Consider the following 18703-nt stretch of genomic DNA (forward strand, 5'->3'; position numbering starts at 1 on the left):
ATCTGCTATATACACGGACAATATATAAACGGACAGGATACCACTGATTGTAGCTGCGTCATATTAACGCTCATGGAGCCACTACAAGACCAAAACGCGGCGACATGCGCGTTGTAAACTGTCGCTCGTGGAGCCATAATTTTACTGCTTTACTGTCGCCGTAATTTTACTGCTACTGCTAGCGACAATCTGTCGCTCGTGGAGCCATAGCCTAAGGCTGTAATTAGTAGATGATCAACGAAGTCCATTGTGATTTATCTATAAACTATAAAGTCAGTGTAGTAATTTTAATTTTGTATTTTCGAGTTGATAATACTGATGTGTAGAAATTCCAAAAATAACTTCCCTAAAATTTAAATTTATGTACTTCAATTATATATTTACAGATAATTTTAATATAAGTTACCAACCAAGCTGAAAGCTGCCAATTGGCTTATTTTGAAGATTTTACAACAGCAAATTTACAAAGATAACAATGGTTACACATAGTTACATGCATTGTTACAAGAGTAAATTGGAGCTGGAAGATCAGATAATAGAACAAGTGATGGAATTTAAATATCTAGCTACGGAAAGCTCGAAACCGAAGTGGAAGATCAAGTGAATAGAGCAAACAGAGGCGCAGGCTGCCTAAATGAAACAATATGGAGAAATAAAAATATCGGGAAAGAAACGAAAGGCAGAATTTACAAAACAGTCATCAGACCAATAATGACATACGCGGCAAAAACAAGACCTGACACAGAGAGGACAAAAAGGATGTTAGAAACAGCAGAGATGAAAACACTTAGAACAATTATTGATGTTAAGACACTATGGGACAGAGCTAGAAGTACAGATATACGACGTAGATGCAAGGTGGAGAACATCAAGAACTGGGTAAGAAATGGAATAGTAGAATGGAACGATCATATAAGCCGAATGACAATAAATAGAGTAGTAAAGACGGCAAGAGACGGTTCCACAATAGGAAGACGATTAGTAGGAAGACCACGAAAACGATGGAACGGCAACTTAGTGGAGGCACATTGAAAAACAGACAGAGTCATGTCTATATAAAAAGAAGAAGAAGGAGAAGTAGAATTTACAACAACTATCTAATACAATAACAATTTAATAGCATTAAAAGGGTTTTCTCACATGTATTTAGTGGCTTACGACATATATATCTTGTAGCAGCACTGAAGATGGAATATTTATTTCGAAAACGTTCTGTAATTAGCCCGAAAGGGTTCTTTTAAATAAATATACCTTTTACAAAAGATTTTTTTTACTAAATTTGTTGTGATTATATGGTATACTGCCGACTACAGGAAATTAACTTTTCCTTATGGATTTGAACACAATAATAATTAAAAGTATAGAGAAAATAAATAGATGCGAGGAATATATAAAAAAGCTATTTGAAGATGACGAAAAAATGGAGACAATAGAACCAAGAAGAAATGGACCTGCAATTACCAAACGGGAAATTGAAAAAGCACTAAAACGTATAACAAATGTGCTACGGGACCGCATTAAATACATACTTTCGGAAATCTTAAGACTATTAACAAAGATCGAAATATGGAATTGAATAATGAAATCCATGAAGTGATACCAAAGAAATTTTGAAAGAATGGCAAATAGCGTTCATCCCAACCAAAAACGTCCCACCCCACGTCCTAGTTGAAAAATTTAAAGGCGTGAAGTGGAAAAACAACCGTCGAACTCTTCAGAACTACTAGACAGCATAAAGTAGCCCGTGACAATCGCCAATGTCCTTAAATGATGAGGCTCACTAAACAGAAAAACGTTTGTATGTTTGAAATTTCTTTATTAACTACAGAAAGTTTCATATTCGTTAAAAAATTTCTAATTCTTTATCTAACCTAAAATATTTAATTTTTATAGTCCCACATTTGTTATACAGTTCAAAAATTCAGTTTTTTGTTTCACGTATCAAAATGGAGCACATTCGTCTACGTATTTTAATTTGAAAAATTGTTTTTTTTTTCTTGATCAATTCCATTTTATTAATATTAATCATTATCAAGCTTAAATGTTTTTATATTCCACGAATTTTGTTGTTAATGTTGTTAATTGACTTTCATTATTATAAAACAAAATAAAGCTGGTTTCTGATTGGGACCTGTTATTTTAGTCTTAAATAGTTAATTTAAAACATACCACTTTCTCTTATGCCATTGCACTTTACAATATTCGTAATTATTCGTAGATCTCTGCCGACAGTTGAGTTTACCTTGTTTAGAAACTCGAGATTATTGCCTCCGTTTACTAAATCTTTAACCTCTAAAAAACGTTTTTTTCTAGCTTGTATTTACCTATTTCGCCAGTTTTCGTCCTCATTGTGTATTTTTCGTTAGAAACTTTTTCTCACTGAGTATAGATATACGTTTTACAACATTGCTGATAGTTGCCTATCAAAGATCTTTCATCTTTATAACCGTATCTGCCAGGGTAGTTCTCATTAACAATTTAATTTACTGTACCATACTGCAAAATCTTTAACAAAAATCTCAAAATCAAAACAGGAGAAGTTTTAATGGACTACCTAAATCTGATGTCACAATGGACGTGGTATTTTAAAATCTTTTCAAACATTTCTAATTTGTGTATATTTGTCCCATAAGAAGTCGGAAATATTTGTTTTTTTAATTGTTTAAAGAATAAATAAGGATTTTTGTTATTTGTTATGGACATTCATTCTGCGTGATTGATATTATTTGTTGTTTGTGAATTTGTGAGGTAAGAATATCAAAGTATTAAGATATTTACTATGAATGTTCATATTTTAAGGTTGTGTATTTAAGGTATTGTTTGATTAAAACTTTAATTGTTTTTTTCACTGTATTTCAAGTTATTTTGCTGTTGTTTTTATCATGGTTATTTTAAAATAAATCAATAAATCATTGAATTTTATTTATGAAGCTGAAAAATGTTTAAATTAATGTTTTATTCGTTTTTTCATTGCGAGTGATTTTATACTGTAAAAAACTAAAGATATTCATTTTTTCGTAGTTTAAGTTGTAATATAACATTCTGTGGAAACCCAAATTGTTATGAGTGTTTAAAAAAATGTTTTTTAAATGTTGTAATTGTAACGTTATAAACGTCACATCTTTATTAATTCGTATTTAAATAATTATTTTATTTTAATTTCTTTATTAATTTATTAATTCCTTTGCTTTCAGTTTCGTTTTTACTATTTTTTCTTCAAAAAACTAGTTGGCGCCCTCTTTCTCTTTCTTTCCGGTAGAATAAATATTTGCCTCCTTTCTCTCTGTCCGGTAGACTAAATATTCTGTTCTATGTTGACATAGGCATACGTCCTATGTCATCTGTGCTAACTTTATTTCAGTATCCCTACTTTCTGTCAATCAACTTTTCTAAACGTAGTGGGATTATTTTTTGTCTGTAATTAAAATTTATAAAAGAAGGTAGGAATTATTATAATCATTTTATGGTCTGCAGAATTCTCTTGGGGTGAGTACCTTCATTGTAATCTATATTCTATAATTCTGACAGCATTTTCAATATTTATAAAATTACTTCTTTTAAGCCACGTTTTCAATCTTTGTGCATGTAGGAATCTAACAAAATTTAACTAAGTTTAATAAAAATTATATTTTATTTTATCCTTGCCATCTGTAGAACACCGGGGGATTTTATCTTCTCCTCCTGAAGTGTTGCTCACTGCCTGTTGGGGCAATACCTTCGATCTGGTTCGAATTATAATAATTAATTAAAATGTGTTACCTTAAGTTGGCGATCACCCTTCTCGGATTACACTTTAAAAAACACTTACAACTTGAAAAACTTTATTTTGCTTTAGTTAAACATTCTGTGGTGAAAAAATGAGCAAATTATTATTAATTAATCAAATATGACAGTGACAATGACTTATGTTTTTTTCTAATAAAATTGAGAAGAGAGTACGTGATAATCTCGCAATTCTGTGCAAAGAATATATGTAATATCTATCGTGCATTCTCGGGTACAACTCGACTTAAAACTAAAAGTAGTTGTTTATTTTGAAGAAAAAGTGTGTTCGTCATTTGGATCATAATGTTAGGTTGCGCTACGCAACACCATCTTCTATTTGTTTAATTGTAATTTTGTAAAATGGCAAGAAAGTTAAACCCCTTTTGTTGTTTCTCTAATACAGGCATTGTATTTTAGTTTATTGGCATTATTGGAGAATTATTGGCTGCATTGAAACACTTTATTGAAGAATTTATGGAATAACTGAAGCTGCCAGGAGAACCTAACCACCTAATTGGGAGGCCACACATATTTAGTAGCAAGCAGCTCATCGATGCCATAAGTATCGTCCAACTTTATTTACTATAAAGCATTGGCAGGGTTGTTTTTGCTACTTAAATATTATTTTTTATTTTTAATAAATATGATTAGTTAAGTAATTGTTTTATTTGCTACCAGCTAAGGGTTCATGGGGCTCTAAGGATTCATAGTTTAAGACCAGACAAATTCACACTTGAGAGACTGAGGTTGATTGAGGTATTATTTTTATAATTTCAATTCTCTTTGGCAGTCTTATCGTTACATAACATAACCTTAAAATCTTAATACTTTGATAAATATCTTAATATTTTGATATTCTTACCTCACAAATTTACGAACAACAAATAATACCAATCGCACAGAATGAACGTTCAGAACCAAAAGTCCTTATTATTCTTCAAACAATTAAAAAAAAAAAAAAAACAATATTTCAAACTTCTTACGGGACAAATACACACAAATTAGAAATGTCTGGAAAGGTTTTTAAAATCCCCGCCCATTGTGACGTCAGAGCTAGAACCAAAGAATGAGGTCAGAAGGTCGTTTAGATCGACATCCAGAAGCCCGTCACACAGTCCTACTAGAGATACTTGTAGATATAGGATAACAATAACTCCTGATTTGTAATTAAATTTAAGTTTGTAATTAAACTTAAGTTTAATTACAAATAAGTCGTTAAATATTGAAACTTTTCACGCTTCGGTCCTTTTATTTAGAAAACGGGCAACCTATAGGAGTAAAACATAACATAAGGATAGACATGAGGAACATAAACTAAACCTATAGGCATCCATTCCATATTAGGGAAAGACGATTAATGAATAATTCTTATACTGGCCGTCAAGCTTTCGATTTCATAGTATATTTAATTTCTATAGCATTTTCTTTATTTCGCCCAGGTTTTTAGTCCGATATCTTCAAATATCTTGGATTTTTCTTAATCTCCATAGTCATTCACTCAGAGGTATTTGATCTAATTGCTACATTTGAGTTTCCTTTCTTAAATACGGCCTGGTTGAAGATATGCTTAACATTTTTAGATTTTTAAAAACATGTTAATGCTTTAAATCAAGATTATTAACAATTTTTCTTTGTACATGACTTAAAATTCGTTTTATCTTTTAATATATTTTATTATATTAATACTTACATCTCCAATGTCTTCTTGTGTTTTCTTAGCTACTCTATATACATCTTCCTTATCAGCTAAATCACATTTGTATCCATAGGCTTTACCACCTACTCCTTTTACTAATCCTACGGTTTCCTCCACAGCTGTAACAAAATCTAGATTAAACAACAGGAATATGTAATCACCTAAAACTAATTAACACCTTGACTGCGTCACGTATCCCCAGTTGCATGTGCGTAATTTTTCAACGGTGCTGTAGAAAAATTGGTCAAACCGTCGCATCTTGCGGTATCGATAAAAATGGTATTTGTACGTCGTTTTAAGTGTAACAAATAGCTATCGATAGCAAATTTTTAGTTCTAGATACTAATGTCGTTAATGTGAGACATGCCTCCCGAGACACACTCGGGAGGCATATGTCATTGCTATTCGTTACAACTTATTGATGTTTGTCGCTGTATATATTTAGTTTCAGTTTATTGTAGTTCATTGAAGTGTGAGCAGTACTTGTTAAAATGTCAAAAAGGCAAGATATATGGTTGATATATCTTGCCTTGACTAAAAGATTTTATTTAATATATTTTTTCCGGAAACGTATCAGAGAGAGAAATTAATGTTTGCTTGGAATACCAGAGACAGAAATTAATGTCTGCTTGGAGAAGTGCCGACAGAATTGAAAATTTTTATAAACAGCTTGAAAAACATCTAGATTTGCTTCATTATTACTCCAGTTAATTTATAATAACCATAAAATGAAACCGGTATGTAGCATAAGAAAACTCGTCATAAACCAACTGACTCGATATGAAAAATAATAGTAGATGAAGAAGAAATTCGAACAACTTGGTAAATTTACATAAATACACTATATTATTATTATAGACAGAAACAACAGTAGGTGTTGGAACCTTGAAGATCTTTCTACGTATTATCCACAGTAGAATAAGTAATCAGTATGAAGACGAACAAGATGAAACACATTTGGTTTTAGAAACAGGTTGGAATCCCAAACGACCACTATTTGCACTAAATGTGTCTATAGAAATGTCAAGGTTAACATAAATATCATATAAAAGTTATACTAGCATCGAGCAGCATCCATTCGCATTAATGCAAAGTTCTTCTTCTTCCTCTTTATAAGCAATTCTGCTTGTTCATTGGCGGATTAATACCTCTATGGAAAGTTGTCACTTGTTTTTTTCTGCGCGGTCGTCCGATACTTTTTCTGTCGATTGGTGACTTATTTTAAAGACTCCTACTATTTTAAAGACACGGGTCTCCTTCATTCTGCTGATGTGGTTATTCCATTCATTTTTTCTATTTTATGTCCATTTATTAATACATTGTATGTTACATTTTCTTCTAATGTCTTCACTTCTACTTTCGATCTCTCAGCGTACTTCCTGTAATTCTTCTCAATACTCTCATCTCTGCCGTTTCTAGTAGCCTTTGCGTTGTGGCTGTGTCGGGTCTTGTTTCTGAGGCATATGCCGTTATTGGTCTTACACTGGCTTTATAAATTCTTGACTTCATCTCAGTGTTAATGTGTCTGTTTCGCCATATAGTGTTATTATTATATTGATTTATTTGTTAAGAGATTACCTTTTGCCCGTCTCCTTGTTTTAATCCTTGAATAAGAATTTCAGTCACTAATAATATTCAGTGACTTATTCTTCTTCTTCTTCAAGTGCCCTCTCCTCTACGGAGTTTGGCAATCATCATTGCTATTCGTATCTTTGAAGCTGTTGCTCTAAATAATTGGTTAGATGTGCACTGAAACCAGTCTTTTAAATTGCGCAGCCAAGATACACGTCGTCTCCCCACGCTTCGTTTGCCCTGAATCTTTGCTTGGATAATTAACTGGAGCAATCGGTACTTTTTCCCTCTCATCACATGACCAAGATATTCCAATATATGAACAAAAGCAGCTCGAGCCTTTCCAATTCTAGTTTTTATTTCTTCTGTGATGTCATTTTTGTTATTAACGCTTGTTCCCAAATATTTATATTTGTGCACCCGTTCGATTTCGTTATTGTGAATGTACAGGTTTGCATTCAATCTTTGTTTTTTTGAAATAATCATGTTTCGTTATAGTGACTTATTATGTCGCTAAATATAGCTGAATGTTGGTCGAATAAGAACTTCAGTCACTGATGCTATTTACTGATTTGTTCTGACACTATGTGTCTGAATGAGAATGTGATGAATCCGTGTAAATATATTATCATGAATGAAAAAAATTCTTTGGAAAATCGATGTGATGCATACTTAATTACAAAGTAATTACCAATTTTTTAAATGGTTGCAATCAGTTAAATCTATCTATTTAAAATAACGATTAATTTTCTCCGAATTTTCCGCCACTCGATTTAAATTTGACTGTATACATTAAAACCGCGAAAAAACCAAAGATAAAATCCCACGAAAAAAATACTTGTATATTCTAGTGAAGAATAGGACGAGGACATAAAGTTCTACAGTGATCACAATAAGGAAACATCAAATGAAGACGTCATTAATAAAAAATATTTTTTGACACTGATCCCAAACCGAACTTGGGATGATGGGTGCTCGTCGAATTTATTGGAAGAAAAAACGAGCGCTACTATGTTGGGGTTGTGAAAACCATTAACCATGACAAATCCTTCGTGGTTGAATATTTAAAATTAAAGAAAAACTCTTTCGTGTTTCCTGACATCACAGACGAAGCAGCTGCAGATAAAAAAAACATCAAGAAGGTGCTAAAGCTATCTGTTAGACGAAGAGAATATCATACGTTCCTTAAATTTCCAACATTTTTAACTTTGATTTAATATAAAATGCACAGATCTGTGATTTCATGTTTAATTTCAATCCTGTCCGCAGGTACAAAGGGTATTTACCCGCGGACAGGTTGCAGCCTTTTACGAAAACCTTTATTCATTAAATTGCACTGAGAATTAGTCATTAAGACACTTTCTATTATGTGGTCATCAAGTCCAGCTGTTGATTAAGCTTTTGCATCTTCTTATAATATTTGAAACAACGGACTAAAAAAGTGTCCTTGGGCACATCAGGCCGTCTATCCAATCACATACTTTGGTAAATATTATGTATGTGACAATATGTCTATGCGAACAAAATTCAAATTATCTCATTGTATAATCTTGTAATTATCTCTTGTAATTACTGTTTTTCTTTATTAATTTAAGTTTTAAATTTGTTAAATACGAATTCTAATATTTTTGGTTTAATTAGGTATTTAAAAGAACGTCAAGCTCAATTTATTAGATAAATGCTGCTTATACAATACAAACCATAAATTGTACGAAATTAATAGCGGAAAACACTAATTACAAGAGAAATTAGATATTTCTACTATTTTATGGTAAATTATACATTATTACATAAGATACTTTGAATTTTACTCACATACATAATATTACCACATACTAGTTTGCATGAACAAAATTTTTTAACCCATTCACCAAAGTATCTAATATATATTTCTAATTAACATAAAATGGGTAAATATATATACATATAATAATAATTTTGCAGTTATTTTAGTTCTTTCCAATTTTAAACATTTCTCAATAGAAGCATCATCTTAAATCAAGTAAAACTCGGAAATTCTCGTTTGTTTACCAGTTACGAAATTTTAATATATTCAAGTATCAGTCACGAAATCGCGGCTTTCTGTTTTCTCTAAAGGTACCTACCTATTGCTATAGGTAAAACAAAAGGAATTGACAACAAAACCTCTATTTCAACATATGCAAAGCAAGTTGTAAACGAAAGATAATTATTTCCGTTACGTATACGGTGTATACGGAAAAATATTTTTATTCGAATTTGAATATTTTTACATTGGCATCCTTACGTCATTTTAGCTAGCATACTATTTATTTCTTCAACACCTTACATTGCAGAGCTAAAAGTATGGATATACGACGTAGATGCAAGGTGGAGAACATCAAGGACTGGATAAGAAATAGAAGAGTAGAATGGAACGATCATATAAGCCGAAAGACAACAAATAAAGTGGTAAAGACGGAAAGAGACGGTTCCCCAATAGGAAGACGATTAGTAGGAAGACCACGAAAATGATGGAACGACAACTTACTATATGCACATTGAAAAACGGAGGCATATCTACACAAAAAAAAAGAAGAAAAAAAAAGAGGACCTTACATTTCGTCCCAAAACAGAAGTTTTTTCTAGCCAATGCTGTTTTTATTTATATTTTTAATATTACAAGATTGTCCGATATTCATCGTCATCATTCTAGCTTTACAACCCTATGCGGCTAAGCCTCCTCAAAAATTTTCATCCAGTATTCCCCTATCCATCGCATTCCATCAAGAATTTTGGAAAATTCTCCTCTATTTGGGCCTTTCTCAGCAAATCGCCCAAGGCCAATCAATGTTATCAATTAATATTTTTCTGGGTCCTCCTTTTATTATCTATTCAGTGGGACTATTTAATAAGGAATAATTTTCTTACTGGATCATTTTGTTCCATCCGCATTACATGCCCTAATCATATAAGACGTCCTATTTTAATATGTGACGATATCTGGTCCCTTGTATATTCAGTACAGTTCGGAGTGATATCGTCTTCTTCATAAATCACCGTCATTCATCGATCCGTAAATTCTCCTCAGTACCTTATTCTCAAAAGATCCTAATCAGCTTTCATTGCTTTTGATTGCATTTTGTTTTTCATTCTTGCGACGATATCGATATTATCAGCGTACCCATGGATCGGCAAAAATTTTCTATATATTGAGTCGGTAGTTGTGATTTGTGACTAGCATATTACTTTCTCTAGTGCTAGATTAAACTATAGTCCAAGCTGTATAGACAAAAAGGAATGATGTTGAACATTAATTGGTGAATTTTGCAAACCAGTACAGTTTTACGAAGGACAATGTCTAGAGTAATCTTTAAGTGCCAGCAACTCCAAACTGTTGGTTATAATTTTTTGGGAACTTTTCAGGTACAAAAATTGTGTTTTTTGATTATTTTTATATTATCGTACCTATCAAATCAATATTTTAGGTTAAAATGAGCACAATATTATAAAAGTGCGCAAAAAAGTTTAATTTGAGCTGTGCTAAATTAAATTTGACCCAATAGTTTATGCAAAATTACCGACCGAAGATCCAAAAATGTCAATTTTTTACCGTTTTTAATTTTTAAAAAAACTTTTGTAAAAATTCTTTTTTTATGCAAAAAGCATTATATTGTAGCTCTTTTTTATCATATCGAATGAGACTTCGTAATGTCCGATCGGCCAATTCCTTATCGAGATGCGTTTAATTGTTTATAATTAATTCTCTTCTTGGTCGATTATATTTTTATGTAGGAATAAAAAAATTCCAAAAAAATTGCTACATTGCTCCTCATACATTATACACATTTTTAGCTTAATGATTCTAATAGCTAAAGTAAAGTTAAAGATTTACAAAACAAAAATTTCTACGACTAAAATAAGTGGAGGTAACTTAATTTGTTTAAATTGTAGAAGTTGGGGAGTTTGGGCTACCCTCCACTTTCATTCTGACTTTGTTCAGATCGAGAACGGTAAGTTAGACTATGACGTACATATAAGGAGTCGTTGGAAAGTAAGTAACTTAAGAAGTAAATAATAAAGGGTTGGAGTCAACGGATGAATTGTCAAAAAGACCTTAAGCTTACTGTGCCTAAACGACTTAACATACATGAGCGTGCGATATGTCGTATGACAGGATTTAGCGATTTAAATACGATAACAAGGAAAAATCAAATGTGGCGGCATAATGAAGTGGCTTTAGACACGTATCGTTCCTACTATTAGGCCAATCGTGAGATATGAGATCACAAGCAATAGAAATACGTAGAGGAGTACGACAGGGATGCATTTTTTCACCGCTGCTATTTAATGTTTATAGTGAAAGCATAGGACGAAGAATATCCTGGCTCAAGAACTTAAGGGAATGGTTTGAATGCAGTAGTGCAAAACTTTTTAGAGCGGCAGTCAACAGAGTCCGCATAGCTATGATGATCTTTAACCTTCGATAGAAGATGGAACTTAAAGAAGAAGAAGTGAAAGCATCTGCCAGAAAACCCTTTTGCAAGCAAACGAAGGAATCGTAATCAATGGAGAGGTTATAAATAATATTCGATACGCAGACGACACTGTACTAGTCGCAAGAACAGTAGAAGAATTACAAAGATTACTTACAAATATAAATATTGCCTGCAACAATTATGGCATAAGTATCAATATAAAAAAAACAAGTATATGGTCTTCAGTAAGAACATGACACAACCAGCACATATTAGTATAAACGGCATTCAAATTGAAAAAGTATCAAGTTAGAAATACTTGGGTACTTCAATAAACGAAACTGGAGACCAAAACAATGAAATAAAAAGACGTATCGAAATTGCCAGTGCCACTTTCATAAAGATGAGGAAATTCTTCTGCAACAGAGATATAAGCATCCCTCTCCGATTAAGAATGCTAAGGGGCTACGTATTTAACACGCTATTATACGGTGTAGAGACCTGGACTCTCAAGCAGAACAATATAAAAAATATTGAAAGTTTCGATATGTGGTGCTACCGTCGAATGCTGAAGATAAGTTGGGTTGAAAGAGTTACAAACTTTGAAGTCATGCGAAGGATAGGAAAAGACCCATAAATTTTGTCAACGATCAAACGAAGAAAACTCGAATATTTGGGTCACCTGATGAGAGGACATAAATACGCATTACTTCAAAATATAATGCAAGGAAAAATAGAAGGAAAATGGAATCCAGGCCGTAGAAGAATGTCATGGTTGCATAATTTGAGAGAGTGGTTTGGCTGTACCACTAACGAACTCTTTAGGTCAGCTGTAAACAGGGTCAGGATAGCCTTGATGATTTCCAATCTCCGATAGGAGTGATACAAGAAGAAAAAGAAGAAGAAGTATGAGATATTAAATGGTAAGATTTAGCTAATAGAATAAAATGACAAAGAAAAATTAAACATAGCGGTATGCTATAAAGACCTTAAGTTTATTTTAATTTAAATTAGACTTAATTTGTTATTTATAAAGAAAAAAGAATATTTAGCTCATTAGATTAAGAGTTGTGTGTCAATTTCACGAGCAATAAACTTTTTTTAATGTTGTGCAAAAGAAATGCAATAATGTATAATTTTACTTACATGATGAACGATGAAATATTTCTGATTTTTATAGTATTATATATGGTTTAATTTAAACAATTTGCATTTCTCCACACAATTTTATTATAACTCACAACGGCTGTTAGATTAATAAAGTTTTGATTATAAAGTATGTTGGAGAATTAAATTTATAAAAAAAAAAATTTAGATGTCTACTTGAAAATGTTGAAATAAAAATCCAGGACCTCGCGTTTGCACTAGAGGAGGCAGTAATCCCGGAAGTAGGTCTCTATCCTTTATCATCGCCATCGTCATTACCAACCCATATATCCTTTGGTACGATCAGTTAAAATATAAAACAGTGTTATAATTCGAGACTTATTCTATAAGTCATAAGTACTATATACTAATATTTAAAAAGGGAATTTTTAAAAATTTGTACATTCTGAAATATAACGATGCTGTTTCAAGGTAAAAACATCAATTACCTGGTGCACTGTTATCGTTAAAATCGCGTCATTATTTGACTTTAATATTTACTGGAACATAACATTGAGCAAGATATGTCGACAATAGTTTTGCTGCATCATTAATAAACCGAACGGCGACATTGTATACACAATTATAATATAACCGTTTCAGTTATATATTTTTATTGTCCGTTATTGTAAAACAATATACTACACCTGAGAATTATTCTCAACAATTATTTTCACATTGTTCATATTTTAATATTTAAAATATTCAGTTTGGTAAGACTTTAAGAGAAAAGACAATACTTGAAATAAGAACTTTTTCACCACAATTCCAGGTAACAAGTGTTTCGTAAATGTCTTTACAGATAGTCTTTACAGACAGATTTAGTTTAAATTTTATTATACAAATTTAAGGCCACTAAATGCTGCCATCGCATTATTTTTTACCGTACATGTGAAGCATAGTCGCCTTGTATTTCGGTGAGAATGTGTAAAAATATATTTATCTTAAAAGCTGGCAATAAAAATTAAAATATAAGTACTCTACCAGGAGTAGTTATGCACTGCAAACTTATCAATGACTGAGATTTATAATATTACAAAATTTTAATATTCTCATCGATATTTACATTCAGATGTGCCAGGTATTATGTTTCAAAATATGGGCAGTCACCCAGTTGAAGTTTTCATCGAACATCGGATATCGCTATTAAGACAAATCATAATTCGTTTTCTAGTATCGGCAGACTTATGCATCCTTGGGTAAGATATAACAATATTTGCCCGAGCGATCGAAACCATAAAGTAGTTTATCAAAAAAAATCACGTTTCGACCGCCCAGTGGTGTACACTTGGGTAGGTAGGTATAATATTTTATTTTTAAACCAGTGAAATCAGATTTTGCGAAACAAGAATATTTTTAGTATAACCATAACTACTACAGCGTTCAGTTAAATTCAAAGATGCGTTTGAACTTTCAACAGGCAGACCATCAACAACTGTAAGTTATATTGTGTTACATCGGTATGATACCTAGGAAAGCTTAAGAGTTGCTGTATAGTTGAAATGCAACCTTCTGCAGGTAAGTACATGTTAACGCGTTTTTACGATGAAGAACACTTGCTCATAGAGTTTACAGAACCTAGAGTGCATATCCACGTCCAGGAAAGCTTTCACATGGTGTCATTCTTCTGCAAGACAATACTCGGTCTCATGTTGCAAAAGTAATGCAAGAAAAGCTACAACAAAAGAAATGGACGAAATTAGAGCATCCACTCCATGTCCCAATTTATCGCTTGCGATTTTCACATCTTTGCACCACTGAAAAAGGCGTTAAAAGGTAATCGCTTTAGGTCGGACAAAGAAATACAAAATGCCGTAAAAGAATTCTTTAAGCAGTATTCACAAGATTTTTTTAAAGAAACAATGGGGTATGTTCCTTAACTGCAGTCGCAAGGTTTAGCAGTTTGTCATTGGTCAACAGTTTACTAAAAAAAACTTCCATATTTGGGCACTGCAAGAAAAAACAGACTAGAGGTTCCTCAAGAATTCCTGCTCCAGAAAAATCAAAAACTTAAGTCATCTCTTTTTGGTTTCCAAGCTGATTGTACTATAGTGTCATAGTCGGTGTCATAGAAAATTAAGTCGGTGGTATTGATATCCTCCATGCACAATGATGATGCTATAAATAAAGACACTGGAGATGATAGAAAACCAGTAATGATAACTGATTATAACAAAACCAAAATCAGCATGAATATGGTAGAAGAATTGTGTCAAAATTATAACGTCGCAAAAAATACACGCCGTTGACCAATGGTTGTGTTTTACAATTTATTGAATATTTCTGGCATAAACACTCTCTACATGTAAGGCTAATCGTCCTGAACAGAAAATAAAATATGACTTTCTTGAAAAGTTTGCTTGAGAATTATTCCGACCACAAATTGATGCTAGATCAACAATTCCTCGGTTGCCAAAAGAAATGAGGAAGCGGGCCCAATCCCTACTGGGCATAGAAAATATTTCTCCTCATCCCCTGTGCGACCAAAGAATTATGTCGGGCATTGCCATGTTTGTCCTCGAAATTTGAACAAATCTTCCAGAATGTCTTTGCATGCAATAACCACGTGAAAGAGATCTGCAATTATTGTTTTACTGACTAAAAATGTGATGTTTTCTGTAGTATCTTAATTTTTTTTTACAGTATTTTTATTTATGTGATTTTTTTCTATGTCTTATAAGGAACAACGATTCTGTTTTTTCCAAGTTACACTAAAGTTTTTATTTAAGCAAAATAATTGTGATGGTTAATTAAAATTTTAGAATGCAGTAGTGTTTTTATTGCCTAGTTAATAAATAATACTGCCTAGTAGATAAAGGAACTCACAACAAAGAAAAGCTGTAATATTTTATCGAAAGGGCTGTGCGATGATAATGGAAATCTACAACTAGACCCCGACAAAATAGTTAGAATCTGGGAAACTTATGTGGAACAACTGTTTAATGATGACCGTCCTAGTGGGTATACACTGAGCAATGATGATACTGGCCCTTCTATTCTAAAATCAGAAGTGGAGAATGCTATAAAGGGTCTTAAAAATGACAAAAGACCAGGCAACGATAACGTATACGGGGAAGTATTGAAAATGCTGTGCGAAACAAACAGTCAATTTCTACACTCACTCGTCAGACTCTTTAACAATATTTATAACACAGGGGAGTTTCCTGAAGACTGGCTAGAGTCAACTTTTGTTGCCATACCGAAAAAACCAAAAGCATAGTCTTGTGATCAACATCGGATGATAAGTCTAATTAACCACATTTCGAAGGCATACGCCAAGGTTATTTACAACAGAATAAGCAAAACATTCGAGGATAACATTGGAGATTCGCAGTTTGGGTTTCGGAATTCTCTTGGGACAAGAGAAGCACTTTTTAGTCTACAGGTACTCATCCAGCGCTGCAGAGATATGAACAAAGACGTGTACATATGCTTTATAGACTACGCAAAAGCATTCGATAACGTAAAGCACGAAAAGATAATTGAAGGTCTCCATAAGATCGGAGTCGACTACAGAGACATTCGAACAATAGCGAGTCTCTATTGGGGTCAAACAGCTAAAGTGAAAGTAGGATCTACATTGACCAATAAAATTGAGATCAAGAAAGGGGTACGACAGGGCTGTATCTTGTCTCCTATTCTCTTTAATATATACTCAGAAGAAGTATTTAAGACAGCGCTGGAGGAAAGCACAGAAGGCATAAACATAAATGGAGAAATAATTAATAACATAAGGTATGCTGATGACACTGTGATTCTAGCAAGTAGCATGGAGGAACTGAGTTGCCTAATGAGTAAGATACCAAAAACAAATGCACAATACGGACTTAGACTAAATATCACAAAAACCAAATGGATGTTAGTAAGCAAAACCCAACAACTACCACAGCAACTGATATTAGACAATGAAAGAATTGAACACGTGGATTCGTACATCTACTTGGGAACAACAGTTAACTCAAATTGGGATCAAGCGAAGGAAATACGTATAAGAGTAGAAAAGGCAAGAGCATGGTTCACTAGCATGAAGCAAATTTTCACCTCTAAAAGTCTCATCCTACCTCTCAAAATTCGACTTCTGAAATGTTATGTATTCCCGGTTTTGTTATATGGAATGGAGGCGTGGACAATGACCGCAACATTGATGAAAAAACTAGAGGCCTTCGAAATGTGGGCTTACCGACGTATATTACGTATATCCTGGACTGAGCACGTGACCAACGAAGAGGTACTACGCCGGATAGGTAAAGAGAGAGAGGTAGGAATAAGTATAAAGAAAAGAAAGTTGGAATACTTGGGTCACGTTATAAGACATAATAAATATAGAGTACTGCAGCTGATCGTTCAAGGGAAAATAGACAGCAGAAGGGGTCCAGGGAGGAGAAGACACTCGTGGCTCCAAAACTTGCGGCAATGGTTCGGATTGTCATCTGCTGAACTATTCAGATCTGCCGTAAACAAAATCAGAATAGCCATGTTGATTGCCAACGTTCGGAACGGATAAGGCACATGAAGAAAAAGAAGTAAATAAATAAGTTAACCTTTTGTTTTAAAAACTGGTCTGTATCATCAACAATATTTCAACAACTATATGTAATGCAGTATTATTATTGAAACTATGAAAATTATATGTTTAATAATATAAATAAAACGGTCTACAATTATAGATCACGTGGCCAAACGTATCTCAGTTTAGCACGTGCCTAACGAAGGGTTAAGTTATTTATCAATTTTTTTGCGAAATTTTTCTCAAAAAATTAGTTCTTTTCATAGAAAGTTCTCTTTCCTTCAAGCTGGGTACAGATTTTGATTTTAAACGTAATTTCAAGAATTACATAATTTAACTCTTTAGTAGCACACTGCGAGAGCATAAGGTCAACTTTCTTTATGGATATCCACATCAAAATTTGATCGACGGTAATTATTGAAGTGCTAGTAACTAAAAGATTTATTTCGGTGAAATTCTTACTCTACATTTTATCAAATAATTTTGATTGAATTATCAGTTACACATATTCAACTAAATTATATATTCTATTTCCGATGTGTGTGAAAAGTTATAACTTATAACGATTTATTACGCCATAATTATATATTAAATGAGTATATATTAAAGTATATATGAAATGCTTTTCGTTAAGAATATGTTATTATTAAAACATATAGAAATAAATCGGAGCACCCAAGTAATTCATATGATTCTTCCAAAATGCATGGCTGACAAAATAGTTTATAACTTTTTATCTAACCACCTCGTTTTCTAATAATTTACAGAAAAAACGTCAAACACCATGACAAACTAGATAATTACTCAAACGTCCGGTTTAAATCATTCAACCGTAAATGGTGCAGACTCAAAAAATTGGTAAGCTGACATAAAATAGGTCTAAAGAGTACTTTTATTGGCAAGATTCTTATTATGCGATTAGCAGTGTTGAAATAGATAATATTGGGGATAAATAATGTTGTAGAATAGGAGGAAGTTTGTCAATAAATTTGAGGTCAAATAAGTCTGCGAGGAAATATACTTTTACTGATGGATATGAAGAGTTCAGAAATAGAAATATTCCGTAAACTTATTATGTTTTTACATGTATTGTTCTAGAATATAGTTATTTAATAAATATTAAGAAAGTACGTTTTTTATTTTTATTTACGTCAATACAGTAAGTGAAGTTTACTTCAAGCACCAGCAAGCAGCGTTACTACCTGACTTGACAATGGCAAGGCGGCCTTGGCGAAACGTCGTCAAAATAATGGTTTTTATCAAAACCAAAATTATTCAACGTGGGGTTAAACCCGGAAAACCACAGAAAGGATATATATATATATATATATATATATATATATATATATATATATATATATATATATATATATATATATATATATATATATAATTCGGGTTCACAAATGCTGTTGGTACTAGAGAGGCTTTGTTCTCAGTACAAGTCTTGCAAGATGATGCAAATACTAAAAAAAGCAGGAATTAGCAAAAAAGATCTGAAAATAATTAGAAATCTTTACTGGAATCAGACAGCAGATCTCAGAGTAGAAGGTGAACACACTGACTATGTGAAAATCATGC

The 18703-nt window shown here is 32.6% G+C and overlaps 1 protein-coding gene across 3 annotated transcripts in view; it reads right to left on the reverse strand.

Moving 5' to 3' along the window:
- Nucleotides 1-18703, reverse strand: part of LOC140443823 (epidermal retinol dehydrogenase 2-like) — a 164611-nt gene that overhangs the window by 12988 nt on the left and 132920 nt on the right. For all 3 annotated transcript variants that reach the window (XM_072535292.1, XM_072535291.1, XM_072535290.1), the window contains exon 3: nucleotides 5456-5580. In XM_072535292.1, coding sequence (XP_072391393.1) covers nucleotides 5456-5580 — 125 coding nt within the window. The remainder of the gene's footprint in view (nucleotides 1-5455; nucleotides 5581-18703) is intronic.

This window comes from Diabrotica undecimpunctata, chromosome 6, assembly GCF_040954645.1.
Source record: "Diabrotica undecimpunctata isolate CICGRU chromosome 6, icDiaUnde3, whole genome shotgun sequence".
Lineage (NCBI taxonomy): Eukaryota > Metazoa > Arthropoda > Insecta > Coleoptera > Chrysomelidae > Diabrotica > Diabrotica undecimpunctata.